Source organism: Bactrocera neohumeralis, chromosome 4 (genome assembly GCF_024586455.1).
Source record: "Bactrocera neohumeralis isolate Rockhampton chromosome 4, APGP_CSIRO_Bneo_wtdbg2-racon-allhic-juicebox.fasta_v2, whole genome shotgun sequence".
In the NCBI taxonomy this organism is placed as follows: domain Eukaryota; kingdom Metazoa; phylum Arthropoda; class Insecta; order Diptera; family Tephritidae; genus Bactrocera; species Bactrocera neohumeralis.
The window spans coordinates 90,180,613-90,208,320 of record NC_065921.1 but is presented as its reverse complement, the minus strand read 5'-3'; the positions used below and the strand labels follow the sequence as shown (position 1 = coordinate 90,208,320).

General features: G+C 38.7%; 1 protein-coding gene across 3 annotated transcripts; it reads right to left on the bottom strand.

Moving 5' to 3' along the window:
* Positions 1-164: 164 nt before the first annotated feature.
* Positions 165-27,019, bottom strand: LOC126756069 (Krueppel-like factor luna). Of its 3 annotated transcripts, none has more exons than XM_050468884.1 (6): positions 26,748-27,019; positions 24,261-25,130; positions 18,599-18,634; positions 16,789-16,846; positions 1,427-2,452; positions 166-1,290 (listed from the first exon to the last, which is right to left on the bottom strand). In XM_050468884.1, the coding sequence occupies exons 2-6, from the start codon at positions 24,270-24,272 to the stop codon at positions 1,118-1,120; spliced, it is 1,305 nt and encodes a 434-aa protein (XP_050324841.1). In that variant the 5' UTR covers positions 24,273-25,130; positions 26,748-27,019; the 3' UTR covers positions 166-1,117. The 3 variants fall into 3 exon arrangements, with proteins under 3 accessions (XP_050324842.1, XP_050324841.1, XP_050324839.1); XM_050468882.1 differs by having other exon boundaries at positions 26,773-27,019; XM_050468885.1 differs by lacking the exon at positions 26,748-27,019 and having other exon boundaries at positions 165-1,290; positions 24,261-24,427.
* Positions 27,020-27,708: the final 689 nt, after the last annotated feature.

Here is a 27,708-nt window from a genome sequence, read left to right as displayed (position 1 = left end):
GCATGCTTTAAGTTGTCAGTATTATTTTTCCAAAATATCTAAATTTTTAATTGTTTTACTGAAACAAATACTATTAAAAACATTTTCTGAAAAAGATAAAGTTCGAAAATATTCGAAATTGTAAATATACATATGTACATACCAGCAATGTTGTCAAAACTTACCATAACATCTATTTAGAGAATTGTATTTTTGATCAAATTGTTTGCATGCCAAATTATTTCTAAAATAAGTATTGTTTATGACAATGGAAATCGTTAGAATTTTATTTTTGTACTACTGCTTGCTGCGAAGAAGAAAAAACTTTCTAACTGAAGCTTTTCCTTTGGTGAAAAAAATATGAAGCTGTGTGTGCAACAACTTAGGGAATTCGGGTGTCTAGAAAAAATTCAGTTGACTGCAGCCGAAAAATTGTTTTTCCGATATTGGTCGAGTTAGTAGAGCATCTACTGGCGACTCCATGCCAGGTGATTCCTGTGTCCTGCATAAAAAATGTTTATTCCGAAAAATAGTCGAATGAACGCGGACAAGATAACACAAAAAGTCCAAGAGTAAAAACGCAATGGTTTCTCTATGAGTGTTTTTTAATGTGTATAAAGTATGTACACACATACATATGTACATACATATGTATGTTTTTACTTAGTAATGATGATCTTCAAATTTTATTTATATATAATATATATGTATATGTATGTGTAGTTTATATAGTTTATTACACTTTAAAAATTCATCTATCAACCATAAGTAACTTATATAACTTCATAAGGTATTAGCTATGTGGTTCTACATTGTATATAATATACATACATATATGTGTGTACATATGTATATATGTATACTATGTGCACTGTCATATACAAAACCGAACACAATTTTACAAATGTTTTTGTGAGTATGTTTACATTGAGCCATTTGTTTCCAGTTGTATCTATCATAGCCTCATTATATGCTGTACTTACGAGACTAATCGTGATAATTGGCTAAGTTTATTAATTTATAAAATTTTCTAAAATTTGCTAAAATATATGAGTGTTTTTACGTTAAAATAAACTTCATTTCTTTATACAGTACCATTGTTATTGCCTACTTTGTTTGTTTAAGTTTTGTTTGGAGTTTAGTGCCTGCGCACATGCAGGGACAAGTGGTCGGAACGGCTAAAAGAGCGCGTGCAGAGTTGGCAACGAAAAGGCTTCACACCGGTATGCTTTCGGTAGTGACGCGTCAACTCGTCCGATCTTGCAAATCGCCAAACACACCCCTCCCAGTCGCACACATATGGCTTCTCACCTATTGCAACCAAATAGGAGGAGGAGAAGAAGAAAAACATAATAAAATAAATAAATATGAAAGTATATTCAGGCAGCATTCTTTCAATATTTACTTTCAAATGTTTGGTATAAAAAGGGGGCGTATGGAATATTACCTGTATGGGTGCGTTTATGCGCCTTAAGATGGGAACTCTTTGTGTACACTTTATCACAACCCTCCGTGTCACACTTGTGCACTTTTCGATTTTTAGAGAGATCACTAAAGCCGATAGCGTTTATACTTCCATTTGGATCTTCATATCGTCCAAACATGCTACCACTTCCCCTCAAAACCATACTGCTGAATGCATTTTTACGACCGTCATTATTTGAAGGTGCCTGAAAGCTGGAATGCGAAAATGCTTGATTCATGCTGTTTGTGGAAGCGGCTGAAGACATTATCTTCCATGGCGATATTGAGTTAGAATTAGCAGATGCTTGAGCCTGTTTGCTGCACGATGACGGAAAATTTGACGGCGCGGAAGGTAAGATTGTATCGTTGGAACTCCAAAGTCTTGAGCTGAACGATGATGTTCCTCGATCCGTTGAATGTTTATACGAATTTTTGAAAAGGCTTAGAAAACTAAACTTCCGATCGTAGTCTTGTATTATAGTTCGCTGAGCTGCTGCGACAGCTGGATTGCAAAATGGCGTTTCCGCTGTAGATGAGAGTGTAGACGATGTGAAGGAATGCGTAATCATGTTGCCAGTGCTTCGGTGTGGTTGAGAAGATGCTTGATTAAAGCTTTGGTTGAAATTACCGCTATTTATACTGATATTGCTGTTACTTGATAATGTGTTGGTTTTACTACTGCTAACCTCCTCTTTTATGCGCCGATATGGTAGGAAAAATGTTGATGATGCTAGCAGCGGAGGTATAGGGAATTTAGAAACCGCTGAGGAGAATGGTGATAAATACTGCCGACTGGACTGCTGCAACTGAGTTGATGTAGTGAAGGAAGATGAGGAACTCGATGTGTATGAGGTGAAGCGATCCTGGTTATGATTCGGGCTGTAGCCATTACCACTTTTATTGCTTTTATTATTACCACACGCTCTATTGATAGAATATGTACTGTAAGTGCTATCTTTTCCATCACTGTGTTTACTTCCAAACAGTTTGTAGTTTGTTGATTGAGATCCTGAAATGACACAAAAAGTTTGCATTTGCATTAATTTCGCTTTTTTATCTTATTAAAGACGAGCTGCGATTCAATCACGTATTTCGTGAAGTAGCAAAACAGATGATGGACGAAATCAATATTTTACGTGACTACTTGAAAACTATATGAAATATGGTAATTGCATCTTTTACTCTAAAATTTCTTGTTTTTATTGCCTTTTAGAACGCGAAGAAATGTAATTACTTACACCTACAGGCGCTAACATTTTTGGGGTTTAAAAAACTGGTTGATAAATTTGCCCACCTCCTACATTACAGTTATTCCTAAAAGAAAAAACTTCGAATGTCTAAATAACTGAAATGGCTCATTATCGCAAGTAACGGTGGAATAGCACTTTAAGGATGTCGATAGATAAAAAAATCAGGACAAAAAGTACTGTAACGCTTAAACTCAGTAATCTTAGCTGTAAATGGCGTATTCATTAACAATTATAGCTAAAATTACAGTTAGAATCTTATGATATTCTATTTAGCGAGATGGAAACACTACACTTGGAATCTGCAATTGGCGCCAAACAGCGAAAAAGAGAAACGACTGACGCGCTATTGTAAACTCGGCTATAACCACGTAAGCGGTGTCTACTCTAATAAAGAAGAAGAAGAGTTGGAAACATGGCTCTAAAACAATTTTCGCTGTATTTCTTCCGTCGCCTTTATAGGAAAAATATTTCACTAGTGTTATATTGCTATGCTAAATTATCTTTCCCGTACGCGTATGGTGAGACGTTATTTATTTCTTATCCATTCCATTATATGGGGAGAATAATCTGTAATCCAGTTGGTTGATTTATCAATTTTGAATTAAAGTCCTTTTCCTGCCCAGATTTAGTTAAGCGACAGTTTCTTGGCTCCCCCTCCTTGAGTACTGTCTATGTGTCTGTTACATAGGTAGATGATGCGTGGATGTCGCAATGTTTTGTCAATCGCATCAAGCTTTAGAGAAAATCTGCGTACTTCAGCAGCAACATCTGTAGCAGGCAAGCTGGCAAGATGATGGCGATGGAGGTAAAAATATTTGGAACTGATGGCAGTAAACGGGCGGTTAGTTGACTGGTACCATAAAAAGTGAATGTTGCCCCCGAGTAGCTCGCTGTTGTTTTGCTCGATTAAAACATGGTGAAGCGCAGTAACGACATTAACCAAATAATAAAAATAAAAACAAACAAAACAAATCGGCATGGAAGCACGAAAAAGACGTACAAATAAAAATGTGAAACACAAAAACGCGTCTTCAAGTGGCACACTCATAAAACCCATAAACTGCTCATTTGACTTGGCGTGTGAAATGGTTAGCAGCAGCAGCAGCAGCAGCAGCAGCAGCAGCACAAAGTTGGCAAGTGGGCCGGTGGGCAGGGAGATTGGGGTAACAGGTAGTCGTAAGTGGAGAGTGGCAAATGGCATACGGCATCAAGCAAACGAGCTTCGAAGTAGTCAGGAAATGAAGCAACGCGCCACAAGTATGCATCGCACAAGTGAATGCATGCCGCTGGTGGCAAGTGTGGCAAACGCGCGAATGCCTCGACTGCCTTTCAACTGTGCTCAGCAATAATTATGATGAACTGAGTGAGTGTTTGTGGATGGGACGCAGATCGGCGGCATATTGATGCACAAGTGCGACAATGATGACCAAAACCGAAAAGACCAAAGGCCGGAACGAGTGCGGCATTGTGGCAAGTGCTGTCTGTGAAACATTCTACGAATGTACATGCACACGAAAACATGTGGATATTTGCAATGGGTGATTCACTGCATTGCCGATTGCCGACTGTCAAAAATGTGCGGAGAGAACATACATAATTGTGCATGCATTGGGGATCTCTAAAACAAGATAGGAAATGTTTTGGAGGTCCAAATAGACATAACCTTTTTGCCAATATATGACCAACAGCTCTTAACGTTGAGTACAAAATTACGTCGCTCTCCAGTTGGATACAAATTTGAATATTATTTGGCGAAGAGATGTACGGACTACGCAGGGCTCATGTTATTTTATTTTTATGCCTATGTTCATATATAGTTGTATAAATTCCAGTTATTTCGCTTGAAAAGTGGACACTTTTGGTAAACTCAAAGTTCTATATGTATTTATTTTAGCTAAAAAAAAATTGGGTGTGGACCACCCGTTCCTAAAGAGAGTTAGTAAATATACATACATTTGTGGTGTATGTACATATATACATATTTGTACAAATATATTGTAGTGCATAGAAGTGTTCATACTTAGGCGGTTATCCGTGCAACGCATTACGCGCTGCATAATATCTGCACACAGCTGCTATGTGTGAACGATGCCGTCGTTGCGGAAAAGTTGAAAAAACTGTGTAATAAATTACGAAAGTAGTTGATAGGGTTTAATGTGTGTTTGCTGTGCGATTGAAAATAATTGGCAGTTCGAAGCCGTTGCAACAAAATGTGAGCGCGATCGCGCAGACGCGTTAATTGTGAGCTCCGTTTCTGCTAGCCATGGCGTCTAAGCCACAGGCCTTCATGTTTTTATTCGATCATTGCACCTGGATCTGAATCTATATACATACACACACGCAGGTATGTATATACGACCATGTCTTACTACTTGACCTTTTAGTGGGGTACTTTGCCAAATAAAACGAAATGTGCACCCTTCAATCCTTAATGTATAAATCTCAGTGTAATTACGAATTAATTAACAAATGAGCTGAGATCATATTTCGCTGTGTGAGTAGATTGCACAAATATTGGGTTTTCGTATTTTGTCAATAGTTGTCGTTGCAGTTATATATGTATCTCCAGTGCCACCAATCACATGTATAGGTATGAATATAAAGAAGATAAGTTGAAGTTTCATTAAAAATACGAAAAGACTTTTTCGACTACCAAATATTTACGCATTTAACGATTACATTTGTGCGATTAGCTAGTGTTCACCTTATATACAAGTAAAACTTATATAGTACATAGAAATGCGCATTTGCGGATTAACGCATTTTACAACATTCAAATATGTACTACGTATATATGTACATACATATATGTAAATGTATCACAAATTTGCGATCAAACAAAATTGTTGCTCTTCACTTCGCCTGCGTGTGTCTTATCATCATTTAACGAAGCGAAATCGTTGACAAGTGTGGAACTGTGCGCGTTGGCTGATACCGAAGAAGTACATGTTAGCCGCCGTGGGAAAATGCTAAATCATGGACGCAGACATGCTCGAGGTGAAATGGTTTTCGTATTTGGGCGGACTGTCATCAATTTAAACTAGCAGTAAGCTATACACCAGGTCCCATTTGTTTTACTTTACTGCTTGTATTTTCCTGGTGCATTACCTTCATACGTATGGTATGTCCATATGTACGGTTACGTTTGCATGAGGACGTAAGCGCCAAATATAGAAGCATATTCGCAACAGCAAAAGTTGTGGATAAAATTGCAGGTTAATGCAGAAACACCACCTGCTCCTTATATCTATGAATACGCGAGTGTGTGTGTACAAGAAAGCATCCCAGCAAACGATTTTGTTTAATATCAATCAATATTATTAGCATTTTTAAAGCTGCTATGATTTCGACCCACCGTAGTCTTTTCGACGAAGTTTTGTAGGACGATCTTTGTGGTTTCGTAGTTAGCAAGGAGATCTCTTGTGATTACATGGACCCATATGCCTTAGAAGTGGCTATCTGACATTGTGGCCTTTCATAGGGACTCAAATGTTGAGCTTTCGGCAAGTCATTAGTTACCACCGTTAGTTATAATAAGCAAAAAGTTTAAATATTCTAAAATGCCAACGTTTGTTTTCTCAAAAAACCATAGAAAGAAAAGTCTAACGTGGTTGCCAACTAGTCAATCACTAATAATGTTAAATCGTATCGGAACTTTTTCATCGTACTCTCCGAGCACTTCATTGAACAGATGTGTGTAGATTTTACATTTTATTGCCAAATATTGCAAACACCTGATTTTTAAAGATATTTAAATCTATATGTATGAGAAATAATCTCGATGTTAATACTCGTATTCATGTCAAAATCAGATTGAATTTTCATTTGTTCGATTCCAAAGCCCAAGTTGCGAGTCCCAAGTTGTTTAGTTAAAAAAATAAGTATTAGTTCAAATTCAATATTGCTCTTTCCTATTGATTCGACTGTATCCGTTTTGGCATAGGTAAATCGACCAAATATCTCTCTTAATACAGTCATTTGTTGCATTTACCGACGGTGTCGTTCGGCCAAAGCAACTAGCAGAGTAGTGTGCACAAATTTCCTATTGATTTGACCGATTGTCGACTTACGACTAGAGTCGACGTACATATGTATGTAGATATTACTTAAGTACATGAGAACACATTCACTTGTCCCCATATGCATATACATATATGTTATGTACATATATGTATGTATGTGCATATACATATTAGCTTTAATTACATATGTAAACACATGGGTAGTAGTGCAGGTTTAGCACCGTGAAATCAATCAATTAAGTCGTTTTTGCGCCAATCGATTCCGTCGTTCGCTTCAAGCCTCCGGTCGGTACCTGTCATTTACATAGAAAGTGATGAGCGAATCATTGAAGCGGCTCGCTAACAATTGTGTTTGCAACTTCTCTATTGGCCAATACAAGATCACCATTGCCACTGATCTGGCAGTTTCACATTATTTACTGGGCGTTTTAGTTTTGGCCTATACGTATACCTGCTAAGTGCGAGTGAATAGTACGATAGTGCGAGTATTTAAAGCAACGCATAGACTTCTTGTCTAGAATTACTAAACTCTACAATGTCCGAGCGAAGTGGTTATTACTCTATTGGCGCAAGCCTTCCTTCTTAACTTCAAAATATTAAATAAGTATATAAAAGAAAACGCCGAAAAGGAATACATACATCCTCTACCAACGGCTTCATTGAATGATTTCTGTAGGTGTGGTTGATTTTTTTGTATCATTTGCGCCAACAGTTTGGTTTGTTACAAAGGATTGGTTTTACGAAATCGGTCACTGATCTCCATAGAAATTTGTACTTAAGTACCACCAAATAATATCAGCATTGATTCCATGTAAGAAAATAAGTAGATGAAGACACAAGGTCATTGCATTCTTCGCACTGAGACTAAAGAACAAAAAACTGTCGTTCGAAAGATCCATGGAACGGAGTAATGGCTGTATAAAATGTATACAGAAGAACGGAGAAGGCATCGGATTTACTCGTGCCACTTGACGAAGCAAGGAAACGTCAATGCTATATTGCAGAATCCATCCATCCATACACAAGATCGTATGGACGATGCAACGGTTGGTGTTTTCTCAATTCGGTCAGGCGCTTGGGCTTTGGTAACCTTTATGATAATGGTCAACATAATCTAAGCCAACTTCACATGTCCCGGCAGTGTCATTGAGTGCATGTTAGACGGATATGGGGAAATTGTAAACTTTAAGTTTGAGTTGACCCAATAGCAACAATCACGTGTCATTGCAATTTATAATTGCTCTGCAAACCTCAAACACGGCCAAACAAATACAAATTCAGTATTCGTGTGCGATGTTTTCAATATTCGTGTCCGATGTCTTGAACAAAAGTATGTGCATAAGAAAGCGCAAATATTGGCACATTAGTAAAATATATATACAGCGGCTACCAATTGGGATGGCGTAATTTTGAGAGTCTGTGCCCATTTTTCTCAGTGTGTTCGGTAAGATTTGCCATTTCATAGTGTCACGTTTCATTTTGATACAATACTTGGAAATTATTCAAAATTATTATCCAAGTTCCGGTTCTCCGAAAAATTCAAAAATTAAAGGTTACTTCATCGAAAAATGGAATTCTCGGCCCAGTTCTGGCTTAATGGCTTCGTTAACAAACAAAGTTGTTTCTATTTAGGAATTTTTAGGATTGTGTGGTTCTGAAAAGCCAATTGACCGTTTGAGGTGGATTTTGGTATGATGGAATCATCATTTTTTCCTTTCGAAATGAGGCAGAAAATGTCTTTTTCATCAATAACGAGCGAGATATACGCGATGTTGAAGGGCTTTTTTCCCAGCAACAAGACGGTACGCCGCCTCATGTTTCACGTTTAAATATGGAGACATTGCATGCAAAGTTTGGCGACTAGTTAATTTCGAGAAATGACCTAGTCAAATGGCCGTCAGCATCATGAAATTTAACGCACCTATATTATTTTCTTCGGGAGTATGTTGGATCAAAGGTTTACGCTAATCAACCAGCAACGTTAGAAGAGCCTAAAGACAACTTTCTGCGCACTTTAGCCGAAATTCCAAAACAAATACTGCACCGGGTTTTCGAAAATTGGCATTTGGCCGACAATATCTTTAAATCATCAATGGGAAAAAATTATCTACATGACAAAAAAAGAACAAATTTGGACCAAATTTATTTTATTTCATATTAACTTTACTCCGTTTTTGTTGGTAGACCCTGTATATATATATATATATATATTTAATTTAGATTAGTATATGGTATTTGTGCACATGCTCATAAGAATGCAGAGCTTATTCGCAAGAATCAAAACTTGCCGCTAAATGTGCGATGGACCCTTGTGTGACTTTGACTGACAGATCGTGCGGCAGCTTGTCAATAGTTGCCACCTGCCGTTTAAGCAGCTTCGGCTTAGTTGACTCCTTATAGTTGGCATGAGAGTAGTCAAACACTTGTTTGACCATATGGTTTCTTGAGGTCGCCCAGTGACGAGTTGAAGGGATGAAGCCGAGGTTCTTACAACAAAAACACACAATTGCACATATCGGCATAGACACGTCCATATCAACCCAACACACTGCTTGAGCAAACGAACAACGTATGTATGTATATTCACATATACATAGTATATCAAAGTGTACAGGTTAGCCTCCTTGCCAACTCATGGCCACACTGTGTTGCTGTGTATTTGTTTTTATTTAATGGTCTCCGACTATCAAGCTCAGTGGATCACAAAGTCAAGCAGAATCAGAAATTGATCGAAACCGATTAACTACCGCTTAAACAATGGCAGCGGCTACCACCAACCACCGTCCACTACTCAACGGCCACCAGGTCTTTTTAGTGAATTCTTCTGCTTAGCATACGGAATGGCTTTTCAATGTATGCTCAATGCTGGCTGATTCAACAGCAACAACGACAAAAACAGTAGCGTGTTGCAATAAAAGTAAAACGCTGGCATAAAGCAACCATCATTTAGGGAATTTCGCTTTCAACGGTTCGCTTTAAACAATAGTTTTGTTTATTTAGGTCTCTGGTGTAACCGATAAACAGTAAGATAGTGATTTTTATGTTTTTAGAATCACAAAGACTGCTGTACAACGAGGGAACTGGAGTTGTCGACTGATTTGGTAGTCGTACATAAGAAATATTGAAGGAGCAAGTCAATCGACAACAAGCGAGTCGAAATCGCTGAAAATCGATTAATTTTTACGTATGACATTGTACAAGACATTATCCGCAGTTGCTGATCTTGTTAAGTTTAACAAAAGCACAAAGTTGCGAAGACTAAATACTTAAAGTGCAGCAATATGTACATTTATGCATGGGTGCATTCCTATTTAGGTAAAGGTAAACACATGTGTGTCTTAATAAGAAATTATGAATTATCTCGGCGCTAATTTTTTAACGGCCACGACAACTTGAGCGCTTCAAGTTGATTGCTAGCCAAGCGCAATTTTTCAGAAAAACAAAGAGTTGTCAGGTAGTAGAATACTCAAAAATATGCTTTTGGTGGCAGTTGTATCATAATGAGTTTCACAACTAAAATAGAAATCGGAAACGCAGCTTGTCATCTACATATATATTTGTGATAACTCATTTCAATTATAGCAGTAACCTTTTTTCCGAAAATTCCATAAATCACCACCATTTCAAAAAAAACTTTAAAATATATATAAATATGTAAGTAGATTCAAAATTTATCGTATCTCTCTATTTCGCTCAAATCGTGTTAAAATCTTCGCCCAATAACTTTCGGTTAGCGTTCCACTTTAATTAACGAAATTGTCTTTGAACCCACGCATTCTAAATAAGTTCATATAAAATAAAAAATTTTTCTTTTTTTTTTTGTGACTACAATGGTAACATTTGGTAGCAAATTAAGGAAGGAGGATGCTGTGGCCGGTAGGTATTTTGCGAATATGTGAGGCACTGAATACTTCTGTCTAATATTTTTCTATAGAACTGAATTTATTTATTTGCCTATTCATGTTGTAGTATCTACTGAATTTTGGTGGAGGTACGATAAATCTTCATAAAAAGATACTTGGAATCACCATCCATGAACCAGATTCATTCCCATGCCTGTTCATGAATATATGCTATGTTCCCCATGTGTATGATCACATGCTCGCTTATGGTGTAGAATGTCCATGCCAAATAAGAAGGCTCACTAACATATACAAATGCACACGTGCACAATTGGAGCATGGAAAATCATTGCAGACGCCGAACAACATAATGTACATACGAACGGGTATGTACACAATATGGCCATCCCAGCGGCCAGAGTCAGTCGTTAGTCGATTTGCATACATTTTATTACATTATTGAAAGTTTTTACTTAACCACAATTAGTAACCTCCAAACGCCAATAACAATGACTCGCGCAACCATACCTCGCTTAACCGAGTCAAACAATACCCTACCCCACTCCGAGCACGGAAAAGGAGTCATCGTTAAGTGTCTGTTGTGAAAACAGTAAAACCAAACATAGAGTTTAAATGTCGAAGCTGTGGTCGGTGCCGCGGCCGAATAGTAGCAATTAAACATATGTACATTTGTGTGGATAAAAAAAAATATATAAGTACTTCTGCACATTGCGTCCCAATAAGCGTTTTGTCTTGACTTAGACTTGCGTCTCTGTTTAGAACTAATATGATATAGTCTAATACTTTTCACATTAGCATTATTATTTGTTGTATTTCTTGTTAGAGAGAGAATTTCGGTAATTATGTATACTATCAAAACAAGAAAAATCGAATAATTTGACCCGCCTTGAAAAAACGCTTTCTCTCTTCAAGTTTTACTCGTAGTTGGTTACTGAGAGGTGTCGAGGTCTCTTCAAAAATATTTTTCATTATTATTTTTGCGATCAACGAGAATTCTTATTCCCCATCCAATTCAGGCCTATAAATCATTATTAAAATACGACTTTCATATTATTGAAAGCTCTGTCAGAGCTTTCTAATATCAATAATAATCTCAAAATTAATCTGCTCCGCGTACTGTATTAATTTATTTCCATGAGCAGGGTAACGCCGTAATTTTGGGAGCATTGATTTTAGTGTTTAACTGTGTAAGGTTATCCGTAGTTCCACTTCATGTAAAAATTCTTCCAACAGTTCAACATACGCCACGGTATTAGACAAGTGCGTAGCCCTGGTCAAAGATTTCACACGTATGCACATATGTACGTACATAGAGCCATATAATTAGCTTAATATTTGCAGAATAACTTGTGTGACAGTAACTCAAGTAGGCAGATAAACACATCTTCATACAGACCTATAGCATAATCGCGAGTTCCAACAGTCAAATCGACTACGTAAATCCCTGCTAACGCCAATACGGATGAGCTGATCACTGTCAAGCCAACGAATATTTTCTCAGGCAAGGACAGTTGAAGTTTGTTTGCCATGTGGTGCACACGAATATTGGAATAGAAAGTGAATTTTTCGTGAGCATGCCAAACTGTGAATCATGCTAATAGTGGCACGATACAGGTCACAGTAGTTTGTACTCTATGTACGTATGTATGTATGATTCTGCAATTTACATAGACATCCAAATGTGTGTGAGTATTGGTTGTTGTTTACACTGCTAAGGTATCTCGTCGAGCTCATAATGATTCTGATTGAAAATTTGGTGAGCAGTGATGCGCTGATGCGATTTTTCCCATCACATCGTTGCCTTCGATCGCATTGGAGCACTTCTAACGTATATTTTTCCTAACACATTGGGAATGCGATCGTTTAAGATGCTGAGCCTCGATATAAAGGAGGTCGAGTGTGAGTAGAAGTAGCCGATATCATGGAAATAAGCATGCACATATAATACATGTGTACTTACATACAAAATATACAAATACCTACACATATGTACCAAGGTGGGAAGTGTTGAATGTGGTGCCAAAAAACCCTACTATGACAATGTAATATACAGCAATTTCAGCGCTAGTATACATTCACTTAATTCGGTAACAAGTACAACGTTTGCACATTACCACACAACCGCGGACCTACCCATACATATACCCACACATATGCAAGTGCGAATGTACATGCCCACACGTACCGCGTGTACCGCGTGTACCGTGCTCCTCAATGCAGCTACTACATACATACATATGTGAGCTTGGGTGTATGCACTTCATACGGTACCATAAAACAACGGTTAGCGGATTGTGCTCATCTGCCAGGCTAGGAAAATGTGTGTTAGTATTTCGTAGGATGGCTTGGCATGGCACTGGGGGAATGGTAAAATCGTGGCGTAGTGGTGGCACGCTCGTCTTCAATTTTTCTTTGCCATTCGCCAACTTAGTTATTTGTTATTGCTATCGTTGTTGCTGTTGCTGTTGTTGTTGTTACTGCTGTTCCTATTACTTTTGTTGTGTAGTATGTGTGTACATGCAAAAGTAACGACGTTGTTTCGGTGTCTTCTGCTGGCGCGTTCGCCGCGTCTATGGCAAGCATCGCCGTCACCATCGCCGCGAGATGAGTAGTTGGCAAAAATGTTTGAATGCGATCACGAACTTGACCTTTCACATAACCTTTAAGGCAGTCATTCAGTCAAACCGCCGAAGAAGCAACAACAATCACACAGACCCAAATCACATCAAGAAGAGCAGTATTAACAACAAAAACGACAACAATTCGCCTTAAAAGAGCGTCAGCCTTAACACATCCTTTTTTTATTATTTTCTATTTTCTATTTACTTATTAAATTTATCTTTTATATATATTTTTTTTGACTGCTTCGCCCGCGTTTTTCCCAACTACTGATGCTTTGATGTTAACGCTGCTGCTGCTGCTGCAGCCGCCGCTGCCCTCATTGTTCTGTCAAAGTTCCGCGGCGGCTACATTACCGGATGCGAATAAGCGAGCGTATAGGAGCGCTGCGCTTAACTTTTGAACAGTTCGAGTGTGCAAAACGGGAATTCCGTGTCTGACCGAACACAATACTCGCACTTAGTCGCATCATTGGGAATCATATCACAAACATTTGACGAAAGGGGCAAGGACGTAATGGAAATCAAGGTGGGGACACATTGCTGTAAACATGGGCTTGGTGGCACAAAAACAATTTGAAAAAGCCACAAAAAAGAACTTCCGAAAAACGTAGAGATTCTCACCAGCTCCAAGCTGTTCACTACTGAATATTATGGCAAACTGCTGCATCTTCGTTTGATAGTGCGATTGCTGTTGGTGTGTTCGATTGTCGGTTATATTTGCAGTGCACATTTTGTGTTTAACCGATGGGAATGTAGAAATCGATTCATGTGACTTTTTGACGTGTACTTCTTCAAACTTTTCTAAATGTCGGCTAATAGCTTAGCTAACATTATTATTTTGGATTTTTGAAAGTTAAACCTAATATACATATATTCATAAGCGAAATTGTAATGCTGCTTTCAGAAATATTTAAATAAGTGCTTGCAAAAAGTAGAGGATGGAGTCATGTGTAGAAGTTCACGCAAGCGAGGAAAGTGCTCTGATCGCCATTCATTTGGGAGTGGCCAGAAACGATTCTTTTACATATGGCTCAAGCAGCTCACGACTTCCGGTTTTTGACCAAGTATCCTCTGTGTAGCCAAAGAACATCCGTTTGAAGACGAGCTAAAGTGAGACCCTCCACAGGGTTGTGCGCTGGGTTTGGGGCCCGCCAATGAAAAACTTACAGCAGATGACGACCATGGTCAGTGAAGCAAATGGGTCTGGTGGTCAACGAGGACAAGACAAAATATCTCCTGTCATCAAACAAACAGTCGTCGCACTCGGCTCTTAGGAGTTTTCGGATATCGCATTCGATGGAACAATAAGTTGTATGAGATGACATTGACATAGTTCAGCGAATTAAAAGACAGCGGCTATGCTGGCTAGGTCATGTTGTGGATGGACGAAAACACTTTAGCTTTGAAAGTATTCGACGCACGACCCGCCGGGGGAAGCAGAGTAAGAGGAAAACCTTGCGAAAAGAAGAAACGACTGGTGCGCTGTTTCTAATTCGGCTATAACCGCTCAAGCGGTTTCTACGCCAGAAGACTTGCAAAAAGTCTGTCTTATTAATTAATTTATGATATTTGCAATTTATTTGGCCATACCCTTATCGGAACATATGTAAGCTTGTGGCACTGTAAGCATTAATCGCAGCTGAATTAAGGTTTATATGCCTTCATGAATTTGTAGTCATTCGAAAGAGCAGCTTCTGTCGAGTTAAGAAAAAATTAAACCTGGCATTGATAACGGAATATCGGCCGTAGCGCTTAAATATAAGTCATAATATAATATTCGTTTTAAAAAATAAAACTTGCAATACATTTCTTACAAGAGGAGGCATGCAGCAATTCATGGAGATATGTGTTTAATTGAATTAAATATTTTACAATTTTTTGATCATTTGCTTAACTCAATCTATGTGCTGTACATATATTGAATTATATTTGTCAAGTAGTACAAGCCAATCGCTTTTACTGGGGGACCTGTCACAGCCTGCAATTAATGAAATCGTGTGGCGACACCAATGACACCGACTACGGCTGCTACACATCTAATTGACAGTTGGAAGCTACGTGCCTCTACCTTGCGGACTCCTTGGCGTCCAATCAAATGGCATATTTCGCCGTTAGTTGTATATTGTAATAGTAAGGGCACTTCAGGATTAGTGGAGCGACTCGCATTGTGGGTTTCTAACAAAACTATACTTTAGGGCAATTCACTGCAACACGATGTTGTTAATACATATTATCGATTTTAAAATGTATATTTTGCTTTTGCAAACTACCAGTTTTATTTTTGACCTCAAATCAAAGAAACTATTTCTATTGGGCGAAAAACAGTTCCGTTTATTTTAACGTTTTAACACTATTTACTACATTTCACCGTATTGAACTAAGCCTTAATGAATTTAAATGCTGCTGGGTGTAAATGCCTCCAATTTCAGTCATTATAATTAGGCAAATGGGCTCTAAATTGTGCGAAGAGCGGACGTAAAGTCGTTCTAATACACATATATGTGGGTATTTACACAAATCTCTACACATGCATATGTAAGTGTGCACATTTTTGCCCCAGACTGTTGAAGGTTTCAAGGTTTTTTTCATAGTTTCTAAATTATATACAAGTAAATACAGTATTGTGAAAAATCTAACTAATAACGAAGTCTTTAAATCTTACTTGAAGGCAAGAAAGCCGATTTAATATATGCAAATCCCAAACATATTATTTTTTACCTCGAAACAATAATTTAGAGCTACACGCTCTACTACAACTACGTACAACTAATTGTGTTTTTGCTACAGCTTCAAAAACACTTTCGAGTAAGCACTAATAGAGACGCAATAACATAATCTCTACAATCTACTTTAACATGACTGCTATTTTAATTCACCATACTGTACATGGGTATATGTGTAGATATATAATAGGTGTTAGAAATGCTCCTCTTGACAAAATTAATGATGCCTTAACTTAACCGCGTTAATTATTTAATATATTTTTAACATTCATGGATTTGGGAATGAAAGCATATACCAAAAGTGTCGGGCGTCTTAGTGGTCATCACAGTTAGACGTGGATGAGCTACAAAAAAGTAATTGCTGCTTTACGGTATCTTGGCATATTTTAAACGCTTGCGGATCTGTATGGCCATTGGCAGCAGTTTGATAATTATTAATGACTATCGCCGAAGACAATCATTGCGTTATCGGAGATGATGCCATTATAACCAAAAAAAAAAAAAATGGTAGCTACATAGCAACAACCACAAACACATGTATGCTTTTGAGAGCTCGCTTATTCTGGTACCTTTTGTACTGGTATTCGATAGTTAGAAAAAGCTGATTTGAAAATTTCCCGAAGACAAATTTAACTTTGATTTTGCTTTGGATACGTTCTTATCTAAAACTAAGAATGTGTGATGTGATGCTTTTATTACCAAAGCAAGTCAAAACTAGATACCCGGACAATCTATCGCAAATACGTCTGTCATGACATTTAAAGGACTTGGCAAAAATAATCGATCATGCTAGTTTCTGTGTTTATGATTTAATAAATTTTTAATTCAACTTTTTCTCTTTTCTCGTGTTTGTTTTTGTTTCTTACCTTGTAGGGAACGTAAGCTAAGGTCAACTGGTTCCATTTGAACGGGAGGTCCCTCTGCCTGTAATGATATCGAAATTTATCTTAAATGAATTAAAAAAAATGCTATCAATTGTTTATAAATTATATGTATAATTAGAGCGTAAATAACTGAAAGAAAAATATCAAGGTGATAGATCTTTCTCGCATAATCATCAACTGAATGTAGGTATGTATGTAAAGATTTTTCCGAATTTTTTAGTCGCACTCCCAATTTGTTGTTTGCATTTCCCATTTTAATCAAGTAACAAGGCTTTCAGCTGCCTTTCATGCCCACATACTGGTGATATGTTACGCAGTTAATTCCGCGCGTTTGAATTCATTGCCTTTGTCTTTAATTTTTGTGGTGCTCAAACACAAAAGCGCCAGTGGGAAATAAAAACAAAATGCAACGAACATCTTTGAAGTTGTAACGAAAATTATTAAAATGTCAACCGTGTGTACTTGAGTAGGCGATCCTAACAGCATGTGGTTGGAGCTAGCGTGATCTCTGCATCCCCTTACATACATACATACATATGTACATGTATATTTCTAGGTATAATAGTTACGACAACTCTATGTGAAACGACCCTGCAGGGACAAACATTTTGCAAATCTTATATTTCAATATACGAACTGTTATGCTGGAAAAATCAATTTGGCCAACACTGTGAACGGTTCTAAGTGAGTAATCCATTTTTAAATTAGTGGCGAACAATAACCAAAGGAAACCGAAGTCGGATAGAGGGATCGAGCCGTGCGCGTGCCAATAACGGAATTTGGCGAATTCATTTAGAGTTTCTTCAGATCTTTATTTGCATATTTTCTATATAAAATTCAAAGACATTCTTACCAAAGCGCTGGTTGTGCAGAAAGCACATTCGTAAATGCTAAGCAGAACAGATGACGAAATTAACCGGCAAGTATAAGCGAATCAGGTTTGCGGTCTCTTTCAATAGACGATGGCCAAAGCGCGATTGGCGTTTAATATATTTTATTATTTCGCATGATTGCTGTGTGTTGACAAATAAACCCAGGTGATTTATAGTAGCAATTGCACTGAGTTACTGGATTGCATACGGGGAAAGTACCCCGCACATGAACCGGAACGGCAGATTGCTTATGTATAGTATGTATGTGTATGAGTGCGTGTTTGCGAAGACATACAGAATAGTAAGCACATCAATGTCGGCAAGAGGAATTTCTGAAAGACGGAGATTACGCACTCTCGCTTAAAGAATTTACCACATCGCGAGCAACTAGCATATATTGTTTTCTAATTTGCCATAAATTATTGCTTTTAACAGAACAATTTGATTCAATTTGTCGTTATTAATCGGCAAAATAATTTCAGCATTGTTAAGAAAAATTATTGAGCTACCAGCCGAACGGACTCACACCTTTGAGTCCAATGTCGTCTGCAGGGACTGCCGGAAGTGGCTAAACGGTTCACATATGCGGCCGCTGACATACCATAGTTGTAGACTCGGTGAAAAGAACACACCTGGTCTTCAATATTGACACACATGTTATTTTAGGCACGTTGAAATCTCAGGTTTGGTGTGGTAAAGCAATGCGCAGAGTTTGAATTGGCTGTGTCTATTAAGCTTTTCGGGTATAACGGTAAATTTTATTCAGGAAATTAAAAATAATATTCTAACTATTGTTGACAAACGGTAGGAGCAAAGTAGAGGTGCAAGGCCTGGGTAATTGCCACAAAAAAGGTGACTTACTCAGTCAAGATTATCAAGTTATCAGTTAAAGATAAAATTATGAACAAAAATATACTCACCTCCTTCGCTGGCAGAGGGTCAGGTCCCAGGCCGTTCTGGAAAAAAGTGAGGCATTAGCTTTCAAACTCTTCGAAATGGTAAAAGCAAAAGTTAAATACAAATGCAATGTATGTAGAGGTATATAGATGAGTATGTGAAACCCGGATGTTGGCTAAATAATGCTACTCATTGGGAGTTAAATCGCCAAATTGTAATTATATTAAATATATGACGAGAGTTAACCAACCATTTATCGGGTTTACGCTTGACTATGCGAGCGAAGAGGAAATGAACGGCGTGGCAGGATAAAACTGCTGTTAAGCGTTATGCTTGAGCACTCCCTCTGAAGGAGCCTCATTGATCTAAACAGTAGCGCTTCGACCATTGCAAATGGCAACCAAAATCATATCAATAAACTTGAAGTATGTTCATTCATACACATATATGTACATACATTTCTATGGAAATAGCTGCGTACAATGTTTCATATAGTTATTACATACATACATACATATGTACATAAATCGCAAATAGAAGTTGAATAAGATGCATGTAACTCTTACTAATCTCAATATAGAACAACAGTGTGCATTTAGCGTAAATATTCACACATAAAAGAAAATTGTTTAAAAATTCATAAAAATATTGTCACCGTCAAATAACTATCGACCAATTAGAAGGCAGGTCACGGAAGTGACCCCTTGACTTTTGCAAAAATATATAGACATTTTGTAGTCCTAACTATGGTGTCATTCAGGCCATTTAGGAAAGCGATTTCGTCCCTTGGGGCAACCACTGTGTCTCAAGTTTTCACACAAAGTCGGACGGATTGATTTTAGGTAGTATAAACTAGGGACAGATGCGCGAACGGATCGAATTTGCAAACCCTATGAAAAGTAATCCAGTCCACAATGAGGTATGGGAATAGGTGGTAATCTAATGCGTGGCGATTCATCGAGTTCTCATAACTTTGAACACTGTTCTCCTTCGTAAGCTTTTGCGCATGCGCATTTGTTGGTATTTTTATTATTTTCATGTGGATGGTTATGCTTGCATGCTACCGAAGAGTTAAGTGCCAATGTGGCATCGCTTGGTAAAATTTTCCTGTTCCTCACAACTAATCGTTGCAAATTGCTTCTTTGTGATTTAAGACTTTTACCAATAAAATTTTAATGACAACATTTAACCAAGTTAAGCAAATGTGTAGAAGGCTCGTTTGGTATATCTGCTACCACATTTGCATTTGAACTGCGGTGCAGCGCGCTTCGAACGCGGATTTGCTGCTACTGTGCAACATTAGGCGCAGCAGTAACTATAAAATCCATTTTCATGGATGTTTTAAGAGGAGAACTTGTAATGAAAGAGGCGAAAGAACAACGTGCACATACACGTTTAATTTAATTTAATTCTAAAGCGTTTCGAATGGTGGAAATCGAATTTTTCGACTGAGTATGAAATTAAGGATTAGTTAAGGGCGAGCATGCACACACATCTGCGAGCTTATACATATGTACAAGTATGTCTCGGTAAAAATGCTGTAGACCTCACAGGATTGTACCCTTATTCCCCAATCCAAGAGGGGTATTGGAGCTTCCCTGGAATTGTGGTTTGAGTTTAATCGAGCGCATACCGAAATTTCCGAAGCAGATCGTTCTCTCGGACCAGCATAGGGATTTGAAGCTTAAAGATTCAAATTAGTGAGTTTTGTGTGCCTGAGTAATAAGCACCACTTTCCTAAGAAAACATTATTTATTTACATATTAATTGCCCAATAAATAAAATAATTGCAAATACTCTAATAAACAAAATAAGGAATCAAGTGAGTCAATAAAGCTGACAATTTTAAAAAGAATTCGTTTACAAATAGTACGAAAACATGGTACGAGTGTGTAGGTAAGTGTGTGTTGCCAGTTGCCAGAACTGTCCATACAATGCACTGTGCAAGACAATGCTGATGTTGTTTATGTCACTAGTGATCACTGAATGGTCGTACAAAAGCGATTTTCAGATGTCTAGTATGACATTTGTTAAATAAAATGATCATGCTGATTGTATATTCCATCTGTCAACAGTGGCCAGCGGCCAGCGGCTGTCTTCAGTGGGAATCTCTATAATAATTGGTGTAGTTAATCTGTGCAAAGTGCCAGCAGCTGTCAGTGCAACATAAGGCGCTGCCACTTTAAGTTCAAATCGGTGTTGATCCAAATGCCAATTGAATCGCTGCGAATTAAATGGAATCACACGGAGTGATAAGCTTTTTAAACTATAGTCGACCGCTGTGAGATTTATGGGAACGATTTTCAGCCGCAAGTGGCATTCCAATGGGCACTATTAACGTACCATGTGCTAAAAATCGAGCAGCCTCTTAGCAGCGGTGTCAAGCACAGACAAACGGACGACCATGCGATCAAGCAACTAAGCAACCAACAAGCTAACAAACTAACATGCCGGTTAAACTTCCAAATAGTCTTTCAAATTGGCTGCCAGTTATGTTTGTATGTATGTCTATGCGAGAGGGTCTGTCTTAACAGCGCAACAGCTCAAGCGCTCAACAGCACAGCTGCTGCACTTGATATTCAACGCTAAGCCAAATAAAGCGAAAGAGGGCAACACATCTTGTGGTGCATGCGACGCATAAGCACACATGCAACTTAAGCTACATTACCCCACATGTGCGGCAACGAACACGGTGTCAAAGTGTTAACGTCCAACGTAGTAAACAATGACACTCCATCGATCACAAATCAAGAACCAGCTAACATCAACGGCAGGAATAACCTTACGAGTCAAACGACTGAAAGCGGTCACTGCGAATACGACGCACACTCGCATGCATCTACGTACAATGTACTATATACCCAACCATATCTATCTCTCCATGTTGGTTTGTACGAACAGAATTTTGCAAAACTTTTTTTTGTTTATGAGAAGTTGTTAGCGGGGCGCATAATTGAAATTAGCGAGTTGCCTAAAACGAGTGTAATGAGCAGAAGGATTTGAAAATGTCCAAGTATGTCTTTAATGTGCGTTCCAGCCAATGAGAGGCATTTACTTAGTTTTTGAAAATGAAAATATTCGTCCAAATTTTGGTTACTCCCCAAGAGAGCAATACAAATTCTTCTCCGATACATTCCAAACATAAAACAGTTTCCCATAGCTGTTGAGATCCTCTCCTACGGCTTAGCCATTACGATGTTCTAATATACATACTTAGGAAGGGAGCGAAGACTTAAAGCAATGGTTTGCAACATAATAGTTCTAAATAGTAGGAGCTATTAAGGTTAGACATGCGATATGGATGGATCACAAAATTATAGTTGATGTATAGGTAAAAGTAACGACCAAAATAGATCTTAAGCTGGTATAGTGATTTAATTTCATCCTACATATGGTGCTCAAAGCTTCTGCTAGATTAGAACAACTTAACGATTCTAAAATTAAAAGTATCAGTTTCGAAACTGCCCGACAGGACCTTACTGCCGAGTAGCAGATGTAATTAAAACTTTTGTATTGCCCCCAGTGATACTCAAATCAAACTTCCGCGACCGTCTAATGCCCAAACTACTGTGATAATTTCTAAAAAATAAATTTCAATATAAAATATTGGGCAGAATGCACTTGCCAGTGATGTGTGTCTATAAATATATGTACCTGCGTATTTAAATACTAAAGAATAGACAGTTTCTAACGCAGACGTGGTACTTCGCTCTGATAACAAAGTCGACGTTACTTGGAATGATATGCAAGTTTGATGCGTTGGCTACTTGCGAGCTATAGGTTTTTTTGTTCTCTTTGTTGGCTACAGCTACCCACAAACGCCAAGAATCATTTGTACGCTTAAATAATGGTTATAATTTCTTATTTTATTTTGTATTTTCACCTCATTATATTTCGAGTAGTGTACACTTAATGGACTTCTTGACATAAGTGCCATGTTAAGCAATGGGACGGAGCTCTGATGAAAAGATCGACACGGGGACAGGCGTTTGCTTGTGAACTGAAACAGTGGCACTCGAGCTATCGTGATTCCATGCGGTTCGGTTGGTAGATACTTCTTTGTACTCCCGTATGCATAAGCGTATATCAGAAGTGCACAGTAAGTGTGGATGTTTGCATAAAGATAGGCGTGTGGCAAAGAAAAGACAGTGAATGAGTGTGGGCTTCATTATATCTCACATACTATACAATTTATGTCTTGACTTTTACGCACCATTAGAGTGAAATTATGTATGTAAGGGCGTTCCACTGAGTGTGTAGCATCACCGACCAAAAGCGCCACTCTCGCAGGAGAACTACTTATATATACAGTAACTGTTGTTTGGCAACGGCCAGGTACTACGAAAATAGTTACTTAGAATGATAACATGACAATAATTCGCGATCTCGTATTGGCAGACCGCAGATTCCGCATAAAATATGGGACTTGGGAAGCTATCGGCGCGACAAAATGCGCAATTGTGAGACCACTTCACAGCAGTGTTTAACGTTGTTTGAGTGCAATCTGTCTTAGACTGCTACGAAGAAGGCGAAAACTGTCCCATCGACAGGAAAAATATTGACAGTTGTTTTTTGAAATCACAACTTGTGATCTACAGAGCTTCCCACCCTTATTTGTAAACAGTTATGCTACTTTGTCAGTAAGACGTTTCATTAGAAAATGCACCGTACTGCCAAGTAGTTGTTGTAACGATTATCCAGACCCTGTTTGGATTAAAGCAATAAGTTAGCTGTAATTGGCTTCACTTAACGGTAGGTTCAGGTCCAAACGAGACGAGCTGTTTCGACCCGTTCGGACCTTAGGGAGAGGGAGGTTAAGTGCATAGGTTGCATTGGGCAGACAAATATTAGTGTCTTGCGGAGACTCGTTGCATGCAAGACATAAGTTTCGTATGTCAGGGTTTATTCTGGATAAGTTTGAGTTTAATCTGCTAATATGTCCAGAGCGAAGTTGCGCCAGGGTCACTCTTGCTTCACCCGGCAACTCGAGCTCTTGTTCTGTAGGGGGTGGTATTTGGACTCCAAGCCATTCAGTGGAAGGAAGTCAATTAAGGTGTTAGTAGCTCCACTAAGAATGGCGTTCAGTGCCTGCCGGAAATTGGTCACGTCCGAAACCTGATCGGTAAGTGGTTTCAGTTTGTTGACGGAGGAATTTTCTGATGTTCATAGGAGGCAGCTCCGCTTTATACAGGTGACTGCATGGCTGGTTTGTGCGAAAACATACGAGCAGAAAATGCTTGGGAGCATGGGGGCCTCACTACGTAGGTGATAACCACCCGGTTGCCTGCCTTGCCAGTCCTTTGCCTGCCTTTGTCCTTATCGCAAGTGCGGTCGGCCAGCGACTTGAAGATCTTTTTGCGGTTCTGTACTTTTGTAACAATCACTGCTGTGTGCGGAGAGAAGGTGTGCTGACTATCGAAAGTGGTACCTTAAATTTTAGGATTATTTATTGTCGGAATTTTAGCATATGTATGTATAAAGCGGTCAAGAGGAGCCGTAGAGCGCATAAGCGTCTAAATACACATAGAGGAGGATGTTCATACGTAGACTACCTTTGAAAGAGTGCTTTGACATAACTTTTGTTGTGTTTACCGTTGTAATTGTTTTAATAATTGATAGGTTTTGTTTTATAATATTTCAATAGGTATGTAAGTATGATTTGTTGAAAGGAAAGAGGATACGTACCATGAAAACCATTAAATAGTAAAACAGCTTACAAAACAAATAACCGTCATGCGTCGCTATTGCCGCAGCTACTTGCTCGATGTTGACGCCAATGTTGCAAATGTTTTCGAGTGCTTTGGATTTGTGCGTATGCGTTTCAGCGCGTGCAGGTGCGTGCGTATGTGCAAGCCTCTATATCGACCCATGCTATACCGCACACACACACATGCACACATAGGCACATAGGCACATACGCAGACAGAGCGCCGCGCAGAAATGCAATGACACCTGTTGATGATTGTTGCTATTTTGTTTTTGTTTTTTGTTATGTTATTGTTAGTATTGCTGTTATTGTTTAGCCAGTAGTGCTTTGTCTTAACCACAATTATTACTGGCAAATGTCTGCAATAAGGAATTCAAGCAAAACTGGCACAATTGATGCAGTGGCGCACGCTTGATGCATTGTGCAAATGCTCGCGGCTTGTGCAAGACGGCGGGATGCGCAAGCCTCACAGGGGAGCAGGCGTTGCTTACGGTGCGTGACGCGACGTGCTGCGAGCAATAATCAAGCGGCCGGCGGTGTCGTCTCTAAGGCTCATAAACGAAAAATTTACGATGCAGAAAGAGTTGAAAGAGTTTGCACCACTCGAACGCGAACGGCGCGATTCGAACGCGTTCGTTGAACAAGAAATCCGCAAATGAATATATGAAATTGACGTATTTTATAACGTTTCATTTAGGTACACTCATGTAAGTGCTGGCTACGCGTTTGCTATGCGACTATACAAACATATACAATATTACACAGACATGTACATATGTATTCGATCATTTAAATCACACTTCTGCATACTTCTCGTATTGTTTTTCATAACGTCATATTTTTAATCACTGAAATTGCATATCCGTCATTAACTACAAGTATTTATGGAAGCGCTCGACTGCTGTTTAGAACACAGCCGACCATACTATGCTTGTGAGTATGCACATAGCGATGTATGTACACGTGTGAATTGAATAAAAAAAGTATGTAAAGGCAAGTAGAGTGGAGGAGTCCGTCGCATTGCGTTGATAGAAGAATGGTAGCACCTACCTACCGCGATGACGATTTAAGTGCTCAACTAGCGGTGTAGTTGATTGAAACGCAGTTGAAATAGCTTATGGCGGGTTGTCACGGCTCGGTGGCTAACACTTACTCGTATTAAGTATTGCAGGTTGGGTGCGCTGATGTGTTTTTATCATTTTTCGGAATTTCAATTGTGAGCAATTGGCTTTGATTGGCACCACCCATGACTGTGCAACGGCATACCATGTCTATTTGATGCCACACCAGATCAAGTGTCTACGCCTTTAGAAATTTCGGATGCAACTAAGCGGTGTGCACATTAGGGAGGTTCAAAGCCTTAAGTATTTATACTTCTATATATGAGCTTCATTAAATTAGACTCAATGTGAAAATTATGATAACACTTATGAAGCGTCTTTCGAAAACGGGAATTTGAAGAGTTTATATTATTCATTAATTTTGTCTTAAACACTTCAACACAATCACCTGAGAGCTGCTTTTAACATTTAAAACAGATTTATGAAATATAAAAAAGTGAACCTTGGTTCAAGACTCTTTAGGATGATTGCTAATTATTTTTCATACTGACTTTAAGATTTTTAAAACTGCTTATATAATCTTTGACATTTCAAATGGCACAGAGATCGTATTCATATATGACACTCTAGTGGAATTGAAATTGCCATGTTGCCCCACCCTTGAAATAGAGGCTCTGAATTCTTCATTCAATACAGGCGCGCCAAAATGTGTGAAAACACCCATACATGTGTACAAACATGGGTAGATGGCAACGTGGGTGTACGCGCGGATGATCCAATGCTAGCGACGGCAATTTCGATGACATACAAAATGTTTTTATCATTATGCATTTAGTGAATATATGTACAAGTGTTTGCCATAGAATATAATATAAACAACGCACATTGGCACATATTATAAGAATGTGGTTCACGCAGTTTCTACGATTTGGACAAAATCTACAAGCGATTACCGATTTTTTTGCTGCCGCTAAGCACATTGCCGTGTTTAAGGAAAGTAGGACCCCGTTATATGTTACGAGGATCGCGAAGATCGTGTTCACATTAGTGAATCTTATACCTAATGGTTAAGTTCATAGTCCACGTTTAGATCTCTTAAGCATATAAATATCAGTGCATCCATTCTATGGTTGTTTTTTCATAAATTTCGTTCCGAAAGCTAGTATTCGCTTACTTTCAATTGCCGTTTAAAGAGGACCAAAAATTAAATTGAAATGCAAATCGCAGTTTACTTCTTATTAAGCCAGAAAATTTTGATAAAATTTATAGAATTTTCGAAAAGACATGCACAAGGATGCCTTATTACCCAAAGAAAACAGATATACCTATACATACATATGTACAAATACGCACAAGCATAGGCGAGCAGTTAGCATGAAATATGCGGAAATATGCTAAACACACTCATTATGACACATTTTTTCGGAACCTCATTATTAGATGAACACAAATCAATTGATCATAACTCTATTCAGTGCGCGGTGCGATTGTTGCACGTGTTAACAACCGGTATGAGATTAGTAAATGCTTTTTGCGCCACAATCGAATCACGGTTTAGCGCGACGAAAGTTGTAAACAACACACTTCAATTAGCCGGCGTCGATCACAACATGCTTCTGCCGTATTTGTTGATTTAAGCGCGCGAACGTCACACCGACTTGCAGAAAAATATCGAACTGGACGCCTCGAATGCGCTTACATCGCAGCCGGGGCCATGAATTGGAAACGGCAACGCCAGCGATCGCAGCTGGATGAAGAGCCAGCCACAGCCGTAGCCAAGTTCCCCACACCCTCATGGCGCAAGCAATACAGCGCCACGCACACACATGCACGCTGCACAGTGCGCGCAGCAAGAAAGGTAAATACGAAAATTTACATCAAACTCACCACACTACCTGTCGGCATGTCGGCATGTCGGCGTGTCGGCGTGTCGGCTGTGCATTCAATGTGGGAGCACATCTTTTCCAACTCTTGTTGTTGCTGCATCATGTTTTTGTTTTCATTTTGGTTTAATCATAAATATGTACGCACATACATACATACATAGGTGCTACGTACATATATGCATGCGAATATGAATGTACATATATACGTATATACAGTGGATACGTATTCGCGTCGCAGTGGTAAACAGAAACTTTAGCATCCGCTTTGAGGTCTTATGTGAGCCGGCGAGCCGTCGGCAGCCAAGAACTACCAGCAGCTGTTGTCATTGTGCTTTTGCTTTTGTTGTTTGCTTCCGACGCTGTTACAGCACTGTTATTGCTGTCCACTGATCGGTTGATTACTTTACCGTTGCTTAAGGTGGAGCTACGCCAAATGACGACAAGTTTGAGCTCGCCTCATTTGGTACGACGACAACGAA

Bases quoted from the DNA above. Each gene is read 5' to 3' on its own strand.
- LOC126756069 (XM_050468884.1), bottom strand. The intron at 16,847-18,598 runs GTGAGTATATTT...ATATCATTACAG, and splicing joins ACCCTCTGCCAGCGAAGGAG to GCAGAGGGACCTCCCGTTCA. The intron at 2,453-16,788 runs GTAAGAAACAAA...GTGTCATTTCAG, and splicing joins TAGCTTACGTTCCCTACAAG to GATCTCAATCAACAAACTAC.